Here is a 16,984-nt window from a genome sequence, read left to right as displayed (position 1 = left end):
CGTGCCTGCCACAGCCAGCAGCTGGGCCAGACCTCCTCACGCTCAGCCTGGTGCCGTGCCTGTGAAAATGCCCTTTCTCTTTGCACACTGTGGGATTTGTATGGTCCTTCTCTTCCAGCAATGTCTTTTTTTTTTCTGTCCCTCATGTGCCAGATTGTTGCTTAGCCAGCCTATTCAGCCCATGATGCCTGGGTCCTGTAATGCAAGACACCCTTCAGACCTCAGCATGGCGGGATCCCAGGCCAAGTATGTGCCTTATCGAAGATAAAACATCAAAGTTGCTTTTGAGGGGAAGTAGCCTTCTTTTGTAAGATGATGAAGTGGTTATAAATATTGGGAATGTGTACTGTGCTGAGCCTGCCTTCCAGCATCAGGGTCAGCCTTATCCTGCCTGGTCATATCAGGAAGAGTGACAGAGAGAAACACAAAGTGCCACTGGCATTTTAACAAGCCATGGCTGGGGGAATTTTTGTCCCTCGCATGCTGCCTGCTTCAGCACTAGAACTTCTGACCCACCAAAGGTAAATGTGAGAAAATCAGCACTGGCTCAGCTAAATGACTTGTGAAAATAGAAAGCCTCACCTCAGTTGTTTTGTCTGCTCAAAACTTAGATGAAGGAAGCAGAACACACTGGTCAAAATACACCTTTTTTTAAGCTGTTTTTTGTCACTGTACTTAATTGTGAACTGATAATAAGCAACTGTTGCACATCATTCCTTTAAAAATAATTATTTTTACAAAACAGTACTCTACTAATGTTATCTCAGGAATGTAGGTATATAGTACTTGTTTTTTTTAAACATCATTATTGTTGTTAAAGATTATCTTGAGTTAATTTGTCAAATGTAAATATTGTAGCTCTGCTTTTAAGCCTCTGAATTAAAGAGGCCTTACTTGCAAAGATGCATCTCCCAGTTCATGTAGACTTCCTGACTCATGGGACCCCTGTATAGGAGCTCACATGCTCATACAAGTACCCAGACTGTAGCATTTCTAACTAAACCCTAATGTTGAACAGCTGTTGAGTGAACACAAGCCACACTATGATCTCATCACCCTTTACAGGATAAACAGAATTAGGCTGGGTTGGCAATAGTTCCATTGTGGTTTTGCCCACAGCCTTTCACAAAACAACACATATTTAAGTTTTGCTTTGCAAAAGCAGAATGGCAAGAGGAGATGAGTATTTTGGTTCTGTCACATCCCTCGTTCCAGAGGGTTTCTAGAGGCTTCTTGTGTTCCTAGAGCAGGGCTAATGGTGATGGGAACTGCTGATCGTACATGGCAGTATGTGTATGAGCCGCTTAGGAAGTAATCAGCCCTAGCCATGTGTCTGCAGGAGATCACTGCCCCCCAGGCAGTCACAGGGGAGCACAGGCAGCAGGACACGAGGTGCATTGGCTTCTCTCTTGCTGCAGTTCAGGGCTCAGCATATTAAAACAGAATCAAAGGCCATTTGGTTTAATGAGCCAGAGATGTGAATGCTGTGGCTGAAGACAAGATGTGCATAATCCAGAATTCTTAATGAATCTAAAATGTGATCTGGATTTTGAGGTGAGATGTATTCTTCCCTCCAAGCCCAGCTCATGCGCAGAGTAAGGGAAAGCAGTGCTGCCAGTAGTGCTGTTGTTCATATTAGCAGGTCCCATGCACTGGAATCATTTATTGGGAATTATCTGGGGGGTTTAGGCTGAAGAAGAGGAGGCACAAGGAGACCTTACAGCAGCCTTCCAGTATCTAAAAGGGGCTACAAGAGAGAAGGGGAGGGACTTTTTACAAGGGCATATAGGAATAGGACAAAAGTTAGTGAATTTAAGCTGAAAGAGGGCAGGTTTGGATTAGATATTAGGAAGAAATTCTTTACTGTGAGGGTGGTGAGGCACTGAAACAGGTTGCCCAGAGAAGTGGTGGATGCCCTATGCCTGTAAATGTTCAAAGCCAGATTGGTGGATGGGACTCTGAGCAACCTGGACTAGTGGGAGATGTCCCTGCCCATGGGAGGCAGGTTGGCACTAGACAGTCTTTAAGGCCCTTCCCAAACAACGGCATGTTGTGATTCTATGATTTAGGAAGACTAGGGATTGCCATCCCCCTTCTAAAAGAAGACCTTTGTTTCCAAAACTTTGTTCTTGATTGTTTTGCTTCTTTCTTCCTTAGGTATTCTCAAACCCAACAAATGTTTCCAAGTTTGGAAGTGCAGACTTCCAGCAGCAGCTCTCCAATCGTACTGATGGGACAAGCAGTGTTAAACCAAGGGTTCACCACTACCCCTCCTTCCCAGCCATCCTCCTTGCCACCTATGCAACTCCAGCACCAACAGCATCAGCAACAACGCTACCTGCAGGTAGGACAAAGAGGATGATGTGTGAAGTGTGCACACAGAGTAACAAGGTAAATGGGCTGTGCAAACGGGGCCCCAGGTTTCTCCTGGAGTCTGATCTTGGCAGAAATGTCCCTTTAAGAGATTCTGACGTGTGACACACTGCTACAGTGGCCGGTACTAGTAGAGCAAGGGAGCAGTGGGAGCAGTCAGAATATTTAAAAGGAAATTACTAATTCTGTACATTTAAAGCATAATCAGATTATCTTGGATACATTTAAAGTTTATTTCCAGCTGGAGAAAATCAATGCCTTAGGATTTGTTCTGTTCTCTTTATTCAGTATAAAATTTGCTTAGTTTACAAGTCAAAAGATAATTTTTAATTACCGGCATCAACATAAAATAGATCTGGATCAGATATCTGGATCCCTTCAGGAAACTAACATATTTTCTCAACTCCACAAGGCAAAGAAGATAAAGTGGAGCATGTTGCCTGGAAGAACCAGGTGATTTGAGGATGTAAAAATACTTATTTTTTGACCTAATTCTCACATATTAAAGTAAAGGGGGGAAATGAGGTGTGTCTGTATTAGTTCAACAGGAGATGAACTGAGTCTACGAAACGTGGTCACATATCCACTGGCATCACTGAAAGAGTATAACCAACCTCAAATTATTAAACTCTTGTTATTGAAATGAAATCTTTATCATAGCCTGAGAATTCATGAAAAAATCTGGCAGATACTGTTTCCAATAAAGCATCTGCAAAATTCACATCAGCTTCAACACTGCAAGGTCACACCCGACTGTAAGCTCAGGAAAAGGAAGGGCTAGAAGGGAGAGCATGGGCACATTAGAAAATGCTGTTTCATTTCTGCCACCCATCTGTGCCATTTCTGACATGTTCACCCATGCAGTTCCCAAACAGGCTTTTCAGGATAACCTGCACATCCCAGGCAGTGCATTACTGTGAGAAAACCTTTTCAATGCCTAATTGCAATGGTTTTTGTTGCAATCTATGTCCATTACTTCTAGCATTAGTTATGCTAACCTCATGCCAAACAGCTCCAGAAATAGAAGCCAGCAAATCAGTAGTATTTTTAAGCACCCTGTAACCTGAGGACAAAGAGCATTAACACGTGAAAGAATCAAACACCATGATAAATTTTATTTTATCTGTAGGTGCAAACACCAAGTTCTTTGCACAATGAACAACCTGATTCTTTGCTCCTGCCATCTTACTCACCACAGCAAGGAAATATGGGGTATCATCAGACACAGCAGCAGCAGCAGCAACAACAACAACAACTAACATCAAGAAGAAGGAATAGTTTATCAGAATCATCAAATTTACCACAGCCACTGCGATAGAGTCCCACCAGCACAATCAATGCACGATTAGCTTTAACCAATGGGCACATGGGGCAGAAGAGAATGACTTTGTACTTACTGTTCTGGCTTTTGCACAAGCATTTCTTTCCAAGCTCTATGACAGAAGTACGCCCAGAGTGCAGACTGCCATGGACAGCGCATTCCCGGCACATTGGCTTCCGTTTGCGCTGTGTCGTGAGCACAGGATGTATGACAGAGCAAAATGAAAAGGAGCACTATCCTGTGCAGCCTCCATCACCACTGGGAGCACAGGAAGAGGTGGTCAATCCCAGCATGTCACTCTGGAAGCCATCTGGCAATTCCAAAAGACTGTCAACAGACTCATGAGGTACTTGGCCTTCACTGTTTCAGTTCTTCTTTTGTGTATGAAAAGCACTGCGTCAAAGGTCTATCGAGGAGAGAACAAGAGATTATTTTTATTATGATTATTGTTATTATTTTGCACAACTGCACAGATGAGAAAACTAGGCACTTTCTGTAAAGAGAAGTTTGTTTCTTTATTCTTGTGGCCAAATTAGCACATCCAATGGAAGAAAAAGCCCAGCCACTGGTGATGATGGTCTACAGCTCATAACCCTTGATTTAGAATCTAAAAAGTATTATGCAGCTTACCCTAACTGTTCTTCATTACTAAAAACAAACCAACCAAAAAAACAAACCCACAACCCACACTGGACTGTTTCCTACATGAATTGTGATTGCAAAGGAGAACTCAAATTGTAAGCACAATCATGCAATTCTCCAGTAGTACAACATGAATTCTTCTTCAATCTAAACTCACCCACTCCAAGTCTCTGAGAAATATGCACTGTGTTTTGGCCCACTGACTTGGGATGCTGCAGACTATTACATATCTCTTTCATTATAACATTTAGGATTAAATTTTCCTTTGGAGGAAAAAAAAAGAAAATGCACTTTTCGCTTTTTTTGTATGTTTTCCGTTGATATGTTTCTAAGAAAGATTTTATGTAATAATTAAATAAAAAGTAGTGTATTGTACAGCTGTTGTAATAATGACCTATTTCTATATAAAATAAAATTATATGGAATTATGTGGAAATTATTTTGTATATGAAATATCAACTCATTTCACAAGTATAAAGATTGTGCTTGTGTTTTTTTGTGAGTGGGTATTTTGTAATAAACTAATTAATTAGAAATGTTTTTGTGAAGGGAACTACTGTTTCATGCTATATACAACTCAAACTATTATTTTTTTCCATTTAATGATGGACAGTTGTCTTTATTTGTAGAATAAAATAAAATAGCCAAAAGGCTTTATTGCAGGACTTGCACACATTTTCCTGTGACTGTTGAACTATGTGATTCACTTTAGACTTTTAATCTTAGCCACAGACTTGAATGGTGTTGGGCACCCAGTTAGCAAAACCAAGTATTTTCCCTTGTAGTTTTTGTCATGGCATAGACACTGAGAATGAAAGCTCAGGAAGTTTTATTATCTGCAAGTGAAGACAGCTCATTTTAAGCACCTTTAAAACTTTAAGCACCTTTAAAGACCTCAGGCAGCTTTGTACTTCCAACCAAAGAGTTTTATATTAGCACCAAACAGATGGTTTAAAGAACAGTTTGATTCAGCATAGACCATGGCTTTGACCCATGTCCAGCTTCAGTGTATTAAGACACTGGTGTCCTGAGTTTTGGGGCACATCTGTTCTGGAATACTTGCCCTGTAGACAGGCTTCCACTTTAGCATCCTTGTGCAGACTCCTTTTCATGTTAAATTCAAATTGACTGCAGGATGGAGCAGCCAAGGTACAGGCTTGCTTTTCCTCTGCAGACAGGGAGAAGCTCCAGCACAGATTGAGGTGGGTAACTGAGCACAGGAATGTCTTCATTCCCCTCAGTAAGACTGAAAGGGGATGGCCCTCAGGGCAGCTTGCGGCCACTGGAGCCAGCATGAAGTTCAGCAAAGTGCACACATTGCCTTCCCTTCCTTGAGTAGCAAGGATCACATCAGCAGGGCCCACATGCTCTGGTTCCTATGCCATAGGGGAACAATAGAGATAAGCTAGGAGCTGGAAATTGTGAAAGTAAGCTTTTATGGAAAGGAAAAAAGCGTATTTGCCCTGAGTTCTGAAAAAGCTAAAAATCTCCTAAAGAAAATCCATTGACAAAATTACCCCGATGCTTCAACTGCAAGATTGGGTGGTAGCACTGATGGGTGCATGTGTATTTCAGTCCTTCATCCCTCATTGAGAGAAGATGAGGGAATCAAGTACTGGGTCTCTAAGAAAGCACTTTTACTGCTAACTTTAGTTACCAGGGTGAATTAGCCTGCTCATCCCTTTAAATTCTTTTATTCAGTGAAGCAAGAGTGACCCCACCAGATGAAGATTAGAAAGCTAGATGTGAAAGTTTCACTTAGTGTCTGAAGAAACCTCACTCCTTCCATTAACTATAGACAAACCTAAGCAAAGGCCCGTTGGCTACACTAGAGGCTGACTTCATACATCCCAGACACTCCTGGGAAAGAAGGGGACAAATCTGTAAGCCCAAAGTTCATCCAGGAAGAGATAATGAAGGAATAGGAGCACCTCAGAGGAAATACCTGTGGAAGCAGCAGCTGATGGATTTCACCTACTATGACAGGAGACACAGGGAGGGAAAATTCCTTTAAGAATTTGTTTTTACTCTCAGGGATTACAAACCCACATCTCTCCCAATTGCCAGTGGTATGTCCAAAGCTAACTCAGCCTTGGAGCAAACACTTAACTTTCTAAAGCCAGTAGTGCTGTAAGCTGTTAACAGGGAGATGGTGTAAATAGCATGGGGTTGCCGCCTTCTGAGCTGGTTTAATACATTGTTTGGAAGGATACAGACAGCTCACAAGAGCAGATTTATGTCAAGACTTAGTTTTTCATGCTCTTCCCCATACACACATTCCAGTTTGGGATTGTTGTCCTTGTTCTCTGTTGCACACAGAAGGCAACACCAGTTCTCCTGATAGAGCTGGGCTGTTCTAGTTCATTATAGCCAAAACCCAGCTTGTCCCAACATAATCCCTCAGCTCAGGTCGGTTTTCCGGGCAGGTGGGGTGGTTACATCAGGCTACTGCCCCACGCCTGGATACCTCGGTTCTGTCTCGGGAGCAAGAGCTCCAGATCTGCAAGAGGCAAAATGCCTGCTGGAAGCACCACTGCGCCTCACACAGCACTCCAAGGAAAAGGGAGAGACCCTACAGAGGAAGCGGGCGAGCACCGAACAGCCCCGGTACCGGCACACCCTGACACCGCCCCAGAGCACAGCCCCGGTACGGGCACACCCTGACACCAGAGCACAGCCCCGGTACCAGCACACCCAGACACCGCCCCAGAGCACAGCCCCGGTACGGGCACACACTGACACCAGAGCACAGCCCCGGTACCGGCACACCCTGACACCAGAGCACAGCCCCGGTACCAGCACACCCAGACACCGCCCCAGAGCACAGCCCCGGTACGGGCACACACTGACACCAGAGCACAGCCCCGGTACCGGCACACACTGACACCAGAGCACAGCCCCGGTACCAGCACACCCAGACACCGCCCCAGAGCACAGCCCCGGTACGGGCACACACTGACACCAGAGCACAGCCCCGGTACGGGCACACACTGACACCAGAGCACAGCCCCGGTACCGGCACACCCAGACACCGCCCCAGAGCACAGCCCCGGTACGGGCACACACTGACACCGCCCCAGAGCACAGCCCCGGTACCGGCACACCCAGACACCGCCCCAGAGCACAGCCCCGGTACGGGCACACACTGACACCGCCCCAGCGAACAGCCCCGGTACGGGCACACACTGACACCAGAGCACAGCCCCGGTACGGGCACGCACTGACACCAGAGCACAGCCCCGGTACCAGCACACACTGACACCGCCCCAGAGCACAGCCCCGGTACGGGCACACACTGACACCGCCCCAGAGCACAGCCCCGGTACCGGCACACCCTGACACCGCTCCAGAGCACAGCCCCGGTACCGGCACACACTGACACCAGAGCACAGCCCAGGTACCGGCACACACTGACACCGCCCCAGAGAACAGCCCCGGTACGGGCACACCCAGACACCGCCCCAGAGCACAGCCCCGGTACCGGCACACCCTGACACCGCTCCAGAGCACAGCCCCGGTACGGGCACACCCAGACACCGCCCCCCGGGCCAGCCCCTCCCGCCGCCGGCGCAGTCGCTTCCCAGCCTGATGCCGGAAGAGCTCCTGTTTCCCAGCGTGCCCCGCGCGCTCCTTTCCGGCTGGTGCCCGGGCACGGTGAGTGTGGCCCGGTGCCGCTCCCGCCGAATCCGCCTCCATCCGCCCCGCAGAGCCCGCGGCGCGGCGCCAATGCGGCCGGCCCGGCACCGGAGGCGGCCCGACAAGGGGGACACCGGCCGGGATCTCCCGGCGCGTCCGCGTCCGGCGGGAATGGGGCCTCTCTCCTGTCCTCCCCGGGCCCGGGAGGCCTGCGGGACTCATGGGGCGGGGATATGGCCCGTGCTGTCTGGCCCCGTCGTGTTCATCCCGGGACGGGCTGAGCTGCGCTCCTGGGTCGCCTTGCAGAGGGAGGGGGCTTGGGGCTGGCCAGGATGTTAGTGCGAGGTGGTCCAAGAATCTCGGATGTGCTTCCTGCTTTTCTCGGGGAGATGGAAGTAAAGCATCTGTGGTGCTGGGAAGTTGCTGCGTGAAGCCTGCGACTGGTGCGACCGCGGGGGTTAATGGAGCTTGGGTTTAAGTTTCTGCATGTGGGAGTTGTGCGGTTTGCAATGGGCTGGGGACGGCGGGAGGGAACGGGACGGGGAAGGTCCGAGATTTGCGTCTGATGTGTGCGCGGTGCCTTTCAGCGTCGCTGAGATGGCTCCCGCAAAGAAAGGCGGCGAGAAGAAGAAGGGGCGCTCTGCCATCAACGAAGTAGTAACTCGGGAATACACCATCAACATTCACAAGCGGATCCATGGCGTGTAAGTTCTTTTTATCAGCGAAATTTGCCTTCTGTGAAGTGGCATTTGGAAGTGGGTTCGGTAGGTTTTAAAGAGCAGAGAAGGACTTCCCTTAGAGTGTTGTGTTTGTGGTCCCTTGTGCCTCTGTTGTGTCGCAAGGCAGAAGTTCTGTACCTGTGCAACCCAAGCCTTGGATTGTGGCTTTCAGGAATAAGCCCGTTTCTGTGACTGTGAGTGTTCTGGGACTTAAGCTAAAGTTAGATCAGTTTACTTCTGTCATTCTTTCCCAAGCAAATGCTTAAACTTCAGCCCACTGGGAAAGTTCCAGAAATTAAATACTGCTGTAGTCAAATTATTGGTTTCATGTTTATCACAGAGTTGTGTGAGGTGTAAACTGGGATATGATTCGTGTTAAAGGATATTTGTTGTGTGTAGGTAAGAGTAGCTTTTTGATTGACCAGATGCTGAACCTCATGAAGCTGTAGTGAAGTGCTTCAGAGGAAGCTGCAGTGCCCTTGCATTCTGTTTGTGTGCCTGCAAGCACATGGAAGACACCATCCAAATCCAAGCAATTGGTGCAGTGGCTGACATGGAATAGGAGAGAATTGAGGCAGTGGAGCATTGCAGAACCATGGCTGGGAATGGGAGACAGTGGTACTCTGGCAATAAGGTGTTCTGGCCTTGCCTGTTGGTTGGCACTTCATTCTGTTTTAATGCTGGTGATCCTTCTGTCCACCTTTCTTTTTGGGCATGATATGCTAGAGTTAAATGCTTTTTATTTAGCGCTTGTCTCACTTGGGATCAAGTACCCACTTCCCATTTCTAGCACAAAGTATCAACAGCAGTGTGCACATAATATAACTGAATATAACCCACTGTGGGACCTCAGGCACTACTGGCACAGCCCCTGTCACAGTATGGGTATAATAAATATGGCAGAACACTCGTAATGCAGCTCTTAATTCTGCTGTGGATGCCCAGTCCTGCAGGATCTGGCCACAATGGGCATGGGACAGGCTGTACTGGGGGAGTAAAAACAATTCTGATGGTGGTGTTGGTGCAGTCCTGATAGCGTGAAAGAAGGTAACCATCAGGTACTGTTCAGCAAAAGTTATTCTGATATTCAGAATAACATCAATTTTGTTCTTCTGCTGTTTATTTCAATACTGATACAGTTCTATCATGGTTATGTTTATGTTACTATTGTTGCACTGCTTTGCTCATAGGGGTTTTATTCAGAGTGTCTGTGACACCTCTGAGCTCTTCAGTGTTACTGAGATATTCAAACGTGTTGACATTAAAATGAAGGCTTAAGATCCAGGAGATCTTGTGGTTGCAAAATTTTACTGAAATTATTCTCCCTAAGTGGTTTCTATTAAAGTTAGCATCTGCCTGCCAGGGTGAAGGTCTACTCAGGCTGGTTCAGCAGTTCTAGTTCAGGCTGGTTCTTGTCAGACTGTTCAGCACAGTGCTTGGGGGGGGGGGGTTATGTCGGGAGAACACATGGAACAAGTGTCTAATGCCGACAGTGTCCTCAAGTTAAAGAAATGGCTCTTGTGTTTGTCCCAGGGGATTCAAGAAGCGAGCACCACGCGCCCTCAAGGAAATCCGCAAATTTGCCATGAAGGAGATGGGTACTCCTGACGTCCGCATTGATACCAGACTCAACAAGGCAGTCTGGGCTAAAGGAATAAGGTGGGTTTTTGCCATTTTCTTTACTGGCTAAAGGAAAAAACGTGAAGGATTAGGAAAAAATAGTATACTTCTTGCAGTATTTGTGTTTTCTTTGCAAATGCTTCTTTCTTGTGGTGCGCACACTAACCTAATCTGTCACCTCTGTGTTCTGGTCAGCTACCCTGGCATGTTTGTAACAAAGCTTTGGTGAACTCTGGGGTTGAAAGAATTTTCTTCTACTTTTAATAAGAATAAAGCAAAGGAAAGAAGGAGTGCAGGTTTGGGGGTTGAGGGCAGGAAAGAGAAAGGATTGGGGTACTGTAATACTGTAGTACCTTGATCCCTGTTGCAGCAGATAGTTTTTATAAACCTGATCTTTCAGTGCTAGCTACAATCCCAGGCTGAGTGGGATTTGTGCAGTGTGTCTAAACAGGATTAGGTTTTGAAGCATGCTGAACAAATGCTGCAAAAAGGAGGTGTATTTTCAACAGGGCCATTAATCTTTTCTTGACAGTACAAAAAAATAAGTAGTTTGGGGACCAAAAACTACTTGTGTTAAATCACTGCTACTAAGGCAGCTGATATGACATGTGTCAAATGGTCCAAAAGAACTCCTGTGGGGAGTGGGACCTTTTAAACTGTAATAAAAGGTTAACTGATTGGGATTGATGCTTTGAGAGATGCACATGGGTTTAAACCATGTCTTCTGGGAGTTAGATCCCTAGGTCTGGTCAATGACATACATAGAGTGCTTTGCCAAGACTCCCTCATATTGACTGGTGCAAGTGCAGTCTGTGGAGCAAGGAGTCACCACATCAGTCTTTCCAGTGTGAATCAGCAGTTTTTACTAGTTAGAATACATAATGTATGCAAAGTAAGGTATCTTCCTCTGGAAGGATCAGCAGAGGCCAAAATCACCATGTTGGCTGGTATGGTAGTCAGTGACCTACATAAATTAGTGAAAAATGCTTTTGACAGGAAGGGAATAAAGCAAAGCCAGTTCCTGTGTCTAACTGCTATGTCCACCTGATGTAATAAGTATGTTCTTAAAAAAGCCTATTCTTGCAGCTGGGAGGAGGAGCAGGTTCCTTCACATAGTACTCTGAGCAGGAGTCTCCTAAAATCTTGAGTTCAAAGTGGCAGGTTATGTGGAAAATGGTGTGGAGAAAAAATTCTGTGCCTCCCCTTACAGCATATTTTGGGCATTACTAGGTGAGGACACTAAGCTGTGATTTGCCTATTACAAACAAAATCATTAAACAATTTAGTTAACGATTCCATGGGCTTTGTGAGGAAGAAATTATGATCAGTTTTGTGCCCATAAGTAAGATCTTGGTTCAGGCTTGATGCTCACAAGAATTTCCACAGCTTCTGACATAAAGATAGGCAATACTCTTTGAGTTTTGACAGAGGCCTTGGGCTTTCAGGGTAGATTGTTGCAGTTTTTCCTCACTATTTTATATTGTAGTAAGAAATGCTTGTTACTAACAGCTGCTTGCTGGTCATGTTCACTTGATGATCATCTTCAAGGTGCATTTCCTCAGTAGTGGACTGATGATGCACCTCTGACTTTATGCTTCTAGTGGACTATGAATTTATTTTACCAAAGGCTCAGTTAAATCTTACCTGCTAACTTGAATAAAACCAAGCAAAACAAAGAAACAAGAAAGAGCTCCTTTAAGGCAAACAATACAGTCTATTAAGGTACAAGATCTTGCTCTTGGTATGATGTTGAGAAAGAACTTTCCTATGAATTCATGGGTTTCAGTACACACTTCACTGCAGATTAATCTGCCACCTTCATTTCAGGAATGTTCCTTACCGTATCCGTGTGCGTTTGTCCAGAAAGCGCAACGAGGACGAGGATTCACCCAACAAGCTGTACACTCTGGTTACCTACGTACCAGTCACAACATTCAAAGGTAAGGAAGGTGTTCATGCATCTCCCATGCTGTGTCTCTGAACAAGAAGCAAAGCAGGACAGCTCCTCCTGCAGTGCAAAATTCAGATGAAAAGCACACTGCAGGAGTCAAACCACGGGCTTAACGTGGCTTTGCTGTAGGGAACAGGGCTCCCTGATCCACATCAAAAAGGAGTGAAATGATCATGTAAATTTTGAGAGATTGAAAAACACAGGCCATAGTCACTAAGCCCATCTTCTACTGTTAAAACTCAGGCAGGTTAAGCTCTCTCTGCTTGTCATCTGATGAAAATCAATTCTGTAAATGCAACTGAGTTTTTGTTTTAGCGTTTGCAGAAATACTTGTCTATATAATTTGCTGTTCCAGAAGTAGATCAGCAGACTACCCTTGAAATTGTAGGTGTACTTTCTTGGGAGGACTTCCATATATATGACAGGTGGTGGTCTTGTTTTGCAGGTCTACAGACAGTCAATGTGGATGAAAATTAAATGGATTTCCATTACAATAAAACTATAAATATATTCTTCAGTTGTTTTTTTTATTGTCCAATCTTTTCAAGCTCTCAACTGTGAAGCATTGAGTTGAACAGGTACCAGCCTTTTAAAATATCTTGCTTTCTTTGAATTTGAACATAAAGTTGTAATTTACTTGAAGATACACTAGATTCTGTTACATGTGAATGGAATAAGGAGGAGATTCAAATGTTCTTTGTGGGTAGCAGAGTTGTGGTGGGTTTGTTTTGTTCTGGGTATTAAAGAGCCTTTACACAGGTATTTTAAGTTAAGTTCAGTTTGTTTAAAAACAAAACAAGAAAAATTCAACCAAAACTGCTAGATCAGTATTTCATGTAATCTCATGTGGATGATGCGCCCCACTGGCCTCTTAGGCAGACTCAGTAGGCTTCTCCCAAAGCAGCTCTGTGTACAACACAGAAACAGGGTTTTGATTAGTGAAATAATTGTGATCTTGCTACCCCAGGGTATTTATTTAAAGCTGTAGGGACTAAAGGCACTTAGGCTTCCCTAAACCAGTAAATACTGTCAATGCCACTTTTGTACAAAAAGGGTTTATTGAAAAGTGCATGTTTTCACAGACCAACATCAGAAGCACAGTCCATGTACACTTAACATTTCAGCAAGACATAAAAATTGGAATACAATCAAATATATTAAAATAGTTTCAATTACCAGCATTGAAACAGTTTTCAGTATTAGTGCAAAAAAAGGCAACCGAAACAAACTGTGGACAGCAGATGAGGAGTGTTTTCCCCTGCTTAAAAAAAGAAAGGCAACTGGAGCCAGCCTCTGCTCTCCCAATGCAGAAGAGGGCTTCAGTTCTTCACACTGTAGACAGATGTTTCCTTTTACATTCAAAACAAGAACATAATAAGTCAATGGCACAGAACCTACACACCCTTTTAGCTTTTAAAGCTCTTAAACTGAAAACCACAGACCAACAAATTGGATACCAGAAGTCCACTGCCAACTGCAAGCCTTTTACAGTATGTCCTTTGGCATCATTTCAGTGCATTTCATTTTTGATATGTTTGCTTTGCTACTACTGCATGCTTGGTTTTGCATGTTCACTCCGTGACTGGCAGCTCATTCCATTTGTTCTGAGACTGTATTGATTTAGCTTTGCATTCTCAAGCTTTGGTTTCAGTTCTAAGGGTTTTTCAAAGAAGTTAACTAATGATTGTTCAGTCAGGAGGGAGGCTAAAATATGTTCAAAAGAGACAGTCCAGTCCCCTTCAGTCACAGGTGAAGGTTGAGAGTCTTTGTGAGGGCTCTTCACAGTGTCAGTAAAAACAGCATCCTGCTCTGAAGCAGAGGCCTCGGGCTGCAAGTCCTCGGTGAACTCATCTGAGCCACTCCCCAGGCTGAGGCTCCTCTGTCCTACTTCTCCAATCTGAAGTAACAGTGTGGTCACAGTGGCAATGGCTTGATACAAATCGTTCTCCTCTGGATCTTCATGAAACATGCTATACAACGTTTTGCAGAACTGAATGAACTCCTTCTGTAAAAGGATGAAAAATGAGCATCAAAGTCCTGAACAGCAACGCTAAGGATCACTGCAGGAGTCAGGCACAGCACGGGAGTGCAAAGGCAGGTGGAGTGCTGTGTACATTTATATGTTCTTTTATAACTTCTGCCTGCTTTTAAAAAACTGTTAAGAGAAAGGATTTCAACCCCCAGTGGTGCTAGGAAACCCTGTGCTGAAATCAAAAAGGGAAGAGGGCAGTGAAGTATTTTGATGAAGGAAATCAGGACCTGTCTATGATCTATGGGCAAGTGACAGACATGGCAAGAGAAAATCTGGTGGCTGCACACACAGAGTGAGTTACGATCAAAGTAGCCACCACAGGCCTGCAGGCAAATTTCCCTTCTGTTTCTCTCCCCTCTTTCCCAGCTCTTCTAAAACAATTCAGAGATCTTCCTTGCCCAGCTCCTTTTGTCTCTGCCTTGCTCACCCATTTCAGGTGGTTTTCTGGCTGCAGAGGATGTCTCCATATATCCTGTTAGGAGAGCTGTGAGCCCTCGGTGAAATGATGCCTGGAGGAGATCGTGAGCCCCTGCAGAGCTGACAGGCTAGGTACATGCCACCCATTTAAAACTTCATTTAGCAACACAAGCACAGAAGGGATTCTGGGAGCAGTCCCATCTTTCTTTGCATGTCTGTGCATTTGTTTTATTAGCATGGGGCCTTTTCCCTCCAGTAGCTTTCCTTATGCCAACAACACAGAAAGCTACCGGCATTAGGAAACAGATGGTAAGACTGTGACAGCCTTCAGCTGTCTTCCTGCAGTTCTAGTCAGTGTTTGGCTACGACAGGGCATGTTCCAGGTGTGGTGGACTAAAGTTACTGCTTTGGTGCAGAGGAGGTATGGAAAAACAGAACAAAATGTGCATTCTAGGGAATTCTTTGGCTTAGGAGGAGGCCTTTTTCCAGCCTGCATAAGCCTGTTTGCTTGCATGTTCTGCTGCAGGTGAGGGTGACTCTGAAATTCTATCCACCAGCCAGTCTGAGCAGAGGGAACTGTTAGGAAGGTAGTTTTTTTGAAAGTGAAAGTTTTTAAGCACCTGCTCCCTGAATCAGAGGAGCCCAATCCTCAATGCCTAAAGGACTGAACCCAAGTTCAGTTGTACTGCAGTTACACTTCATGAGAGAGAGCCAAACTGTTGAATTCAATAATTTCATTTTGAGTACACTTCTTTAAAAACAGGGTACAGCCTGTAAGGTACATACCTGGCTCATTTTTGGCAATTCTTTTTCAGTTTTAGTATCCTTTTCTTTGGCCAGATCCTTCAGCATCTGCTTCAATTGCTTTTGGTAATCTACTGCATCACCTTTTTTGGAGCAGACATAAAAACTAGAATTAATTTTCAAGTCACTGGAGTAAATTTACATTTCAAAATAAACCCCAGAGAGGAGAGATAACATGGTAGGGATCACAAGTGGAAAGTTGATTATCTCATGCACTCACATGAGAGAGCCATTCTGGACATACCGTTTGATTTTCCAATGACTAGTGGTCTTGATGTTGACAGCAAAGGATTCTTTAATGGTGACTGGCTGTCTCGTTCATTTTCTGTGAGAGCTATCCAAGAAATGTGACAAATTTAATCCTTTGAATTAGACATAACGGTTATTTATTTTTCTAAAATTTGCATACTTGATGAAAGCGAAGTAATTGTGCAAAGATGTTTTGCAAACGTTTTCAAGGAATGTCATTGAATCATACTGTAAAATGTTCCTGTAAGACTGGTGCTGCACTTGGAAGCTTGCCAAGAACTTCACATTTAATTAAAAACTTTGCACAGAGGAACTACCACAGAATGTTGTCACCTAATCAAAACTGGATCAAGATATACAAGGAGATCTCTACTGTTCATGGACTACGAGCCACTCAAAAACATTATTTCAGTTCGTATTTTGTCTGAAAGTAACCATAGAATTGGCTGCAAAAGATCTCTGAATGCAACAGATGTGTGAGCTTTGACATTGTAATCTACACATTTCATCCAAAAAGGTTCCATGTGTAATTAACAGAGTAATCTGTAAAATGCAGTGAGTGTAACTACAAATGCACATCCTGTATGCTCCAAGCTGGAAGGAAGCAAGATGGGGTTCTTCATTAAGCAGCTTTTTCCCAAAAGCAGGAGATTTTTTTGGGAAACTGAGTTATTAATTTTCTTTCAGATTTCTTACCTGGTGGGATATGCAGCTTATAAAGTAACTTTATCTTTTCATTCATTTCTCCATTATACATAACATCTGCAAGGAAAGTAAAGAACAAGGAGGAAGTGAACCAGAGCATTTACTTCCACAGTTTAGAATAAATCAGGTATGTCTCTGTGCACAAAGGACAGTTGTTTACATGGACAATAAACATATGGCCAGTGTATAACTTCATTTTGTGCCTGTCAATGAGGAACAGCAGGTGACAGCCATCTGTTTTGGTCTTTGTTCTTGTGAAATAGACTGGGAGCACCTCACCCTATAGAGCTTCAGCATCATTTAAAAATATCAAGGGCAGTGGCAGGGAATCTAGTAAAGGCTGCTTGCTGCCACAGATTTACAGAAATGTGAGAGGGGGGAGACAGATAATGTTGGGGACATCATACATATTCATATGTATGATATTCTTACATATTCTTAGTATTTCTCCCCTTCAGCCCTCACCTCTGTTCTATAGTGTAAGCCCAAAGGAGGTAACTATTTCACATGTAATA

The 16,984-nt window shown here is 44.5% G+C and overlaps 3 protein-coding genes across 3 annotated transcripts in view; 2 read left to right on the top strand and 1 right to left on the bottom strand.

Moving 5' to 3' along the window:
* The window catches only part of NPAS2 (neuronal PAS domain protein 2), a 104,942-nt gene extending 100,086 nt beyond the window's left edge, over nt 1–4,856 (top strand). The window contains exons 19-21 of the mRNA XM_030946839.1: nt 154–246; nt 2,158–2,344; nt 3,503–4,856. Coding sequence (XP_030802699.1) covers nt 154–246; nt 2,158–2,344; nt 3,503–3,691 — 469 coding nt within the window. The 3' untranslated portion in view covers nt 3,692–4,856. The remainder of the gene's footprint in view (nt 1–153; nt 247–2,157; nt 2,345–3,502) is intronic.
* A 3,004-nt stretch (nt 4,857–7,860) lies between these two features.
* RPL31 (ribosomal protein L31) lies at nt 7,861–12,881 on the top strand. The gene is made up of 5 exons (XM_030950982.1): nt 7,861–7,990; nt 8,560–8,676; nt 10,225–10,350; nt 12,139–12,251; nt 12,708–12,881. The coding sequence occupies exons 2-5, from the start codon at nt 8,570–8,572 to the stop codon at nt 12,737–12,739; spliced, it is 378 nt and encodes a 125-aa protein (XP_030806842.1). The 5' UTR covers nt 7,861–7,990; nt 8,560–8,569; the 3' UTR covers nt 12,740–12,881.
* A 64-nt stretch (nt 12,882–12,945) lies between these two features.
* The window catches only part of TBC1D8 (TBC1 domain family member 8), a 49,574-nt gene continuing 45,535 nt past the window's right edge, over nt 12,946–16,984 (bottom strand). Inside the window, exons 17-20 of the mRNA XM_030950848.1 lie at nt 16,461–16,526; nt 15,760–15,849; nt 15,498–15,598; nt 12,946–14,267 (exon numbers count right to left, since the gene is read on the bottom strand). Of these exons, the coding sequence (XP_030806708.1) occupies nt 13,809–14,267; nt 15,498–15,598; nt 15,760–15,849; nt 16,461–16,526 (716 nt within the window). The 3' untranslated portion in view covers nt 12,946–13,808. The remainder of the gene's footprint in view (nt 14,268–15,497; nt 15,599–15,759; nt 15,850–16,460; nt 16,527–16,984) is intronic.

The sequence above is a fragment of the Camarhynchus parvulus genome, chromosome 1 (genome assembly GCF_901933205.1).
Source record: "Camarhynchus parvulus chromosome 1, STF_HiC, whole genome shotgun sequence".
Taxonomy (NCBI): domain Eukaryota; kingdom Metazoa; phylum Chordata; class Aves; order Passeriformes; family Thraupidae; genus Camarhynchus; species Camarhynchus parvulus.
Note: the sequence above shows the minus strand (reverse complement) of the source record. Positions and strands in the feature narration are given on the sequence as shown.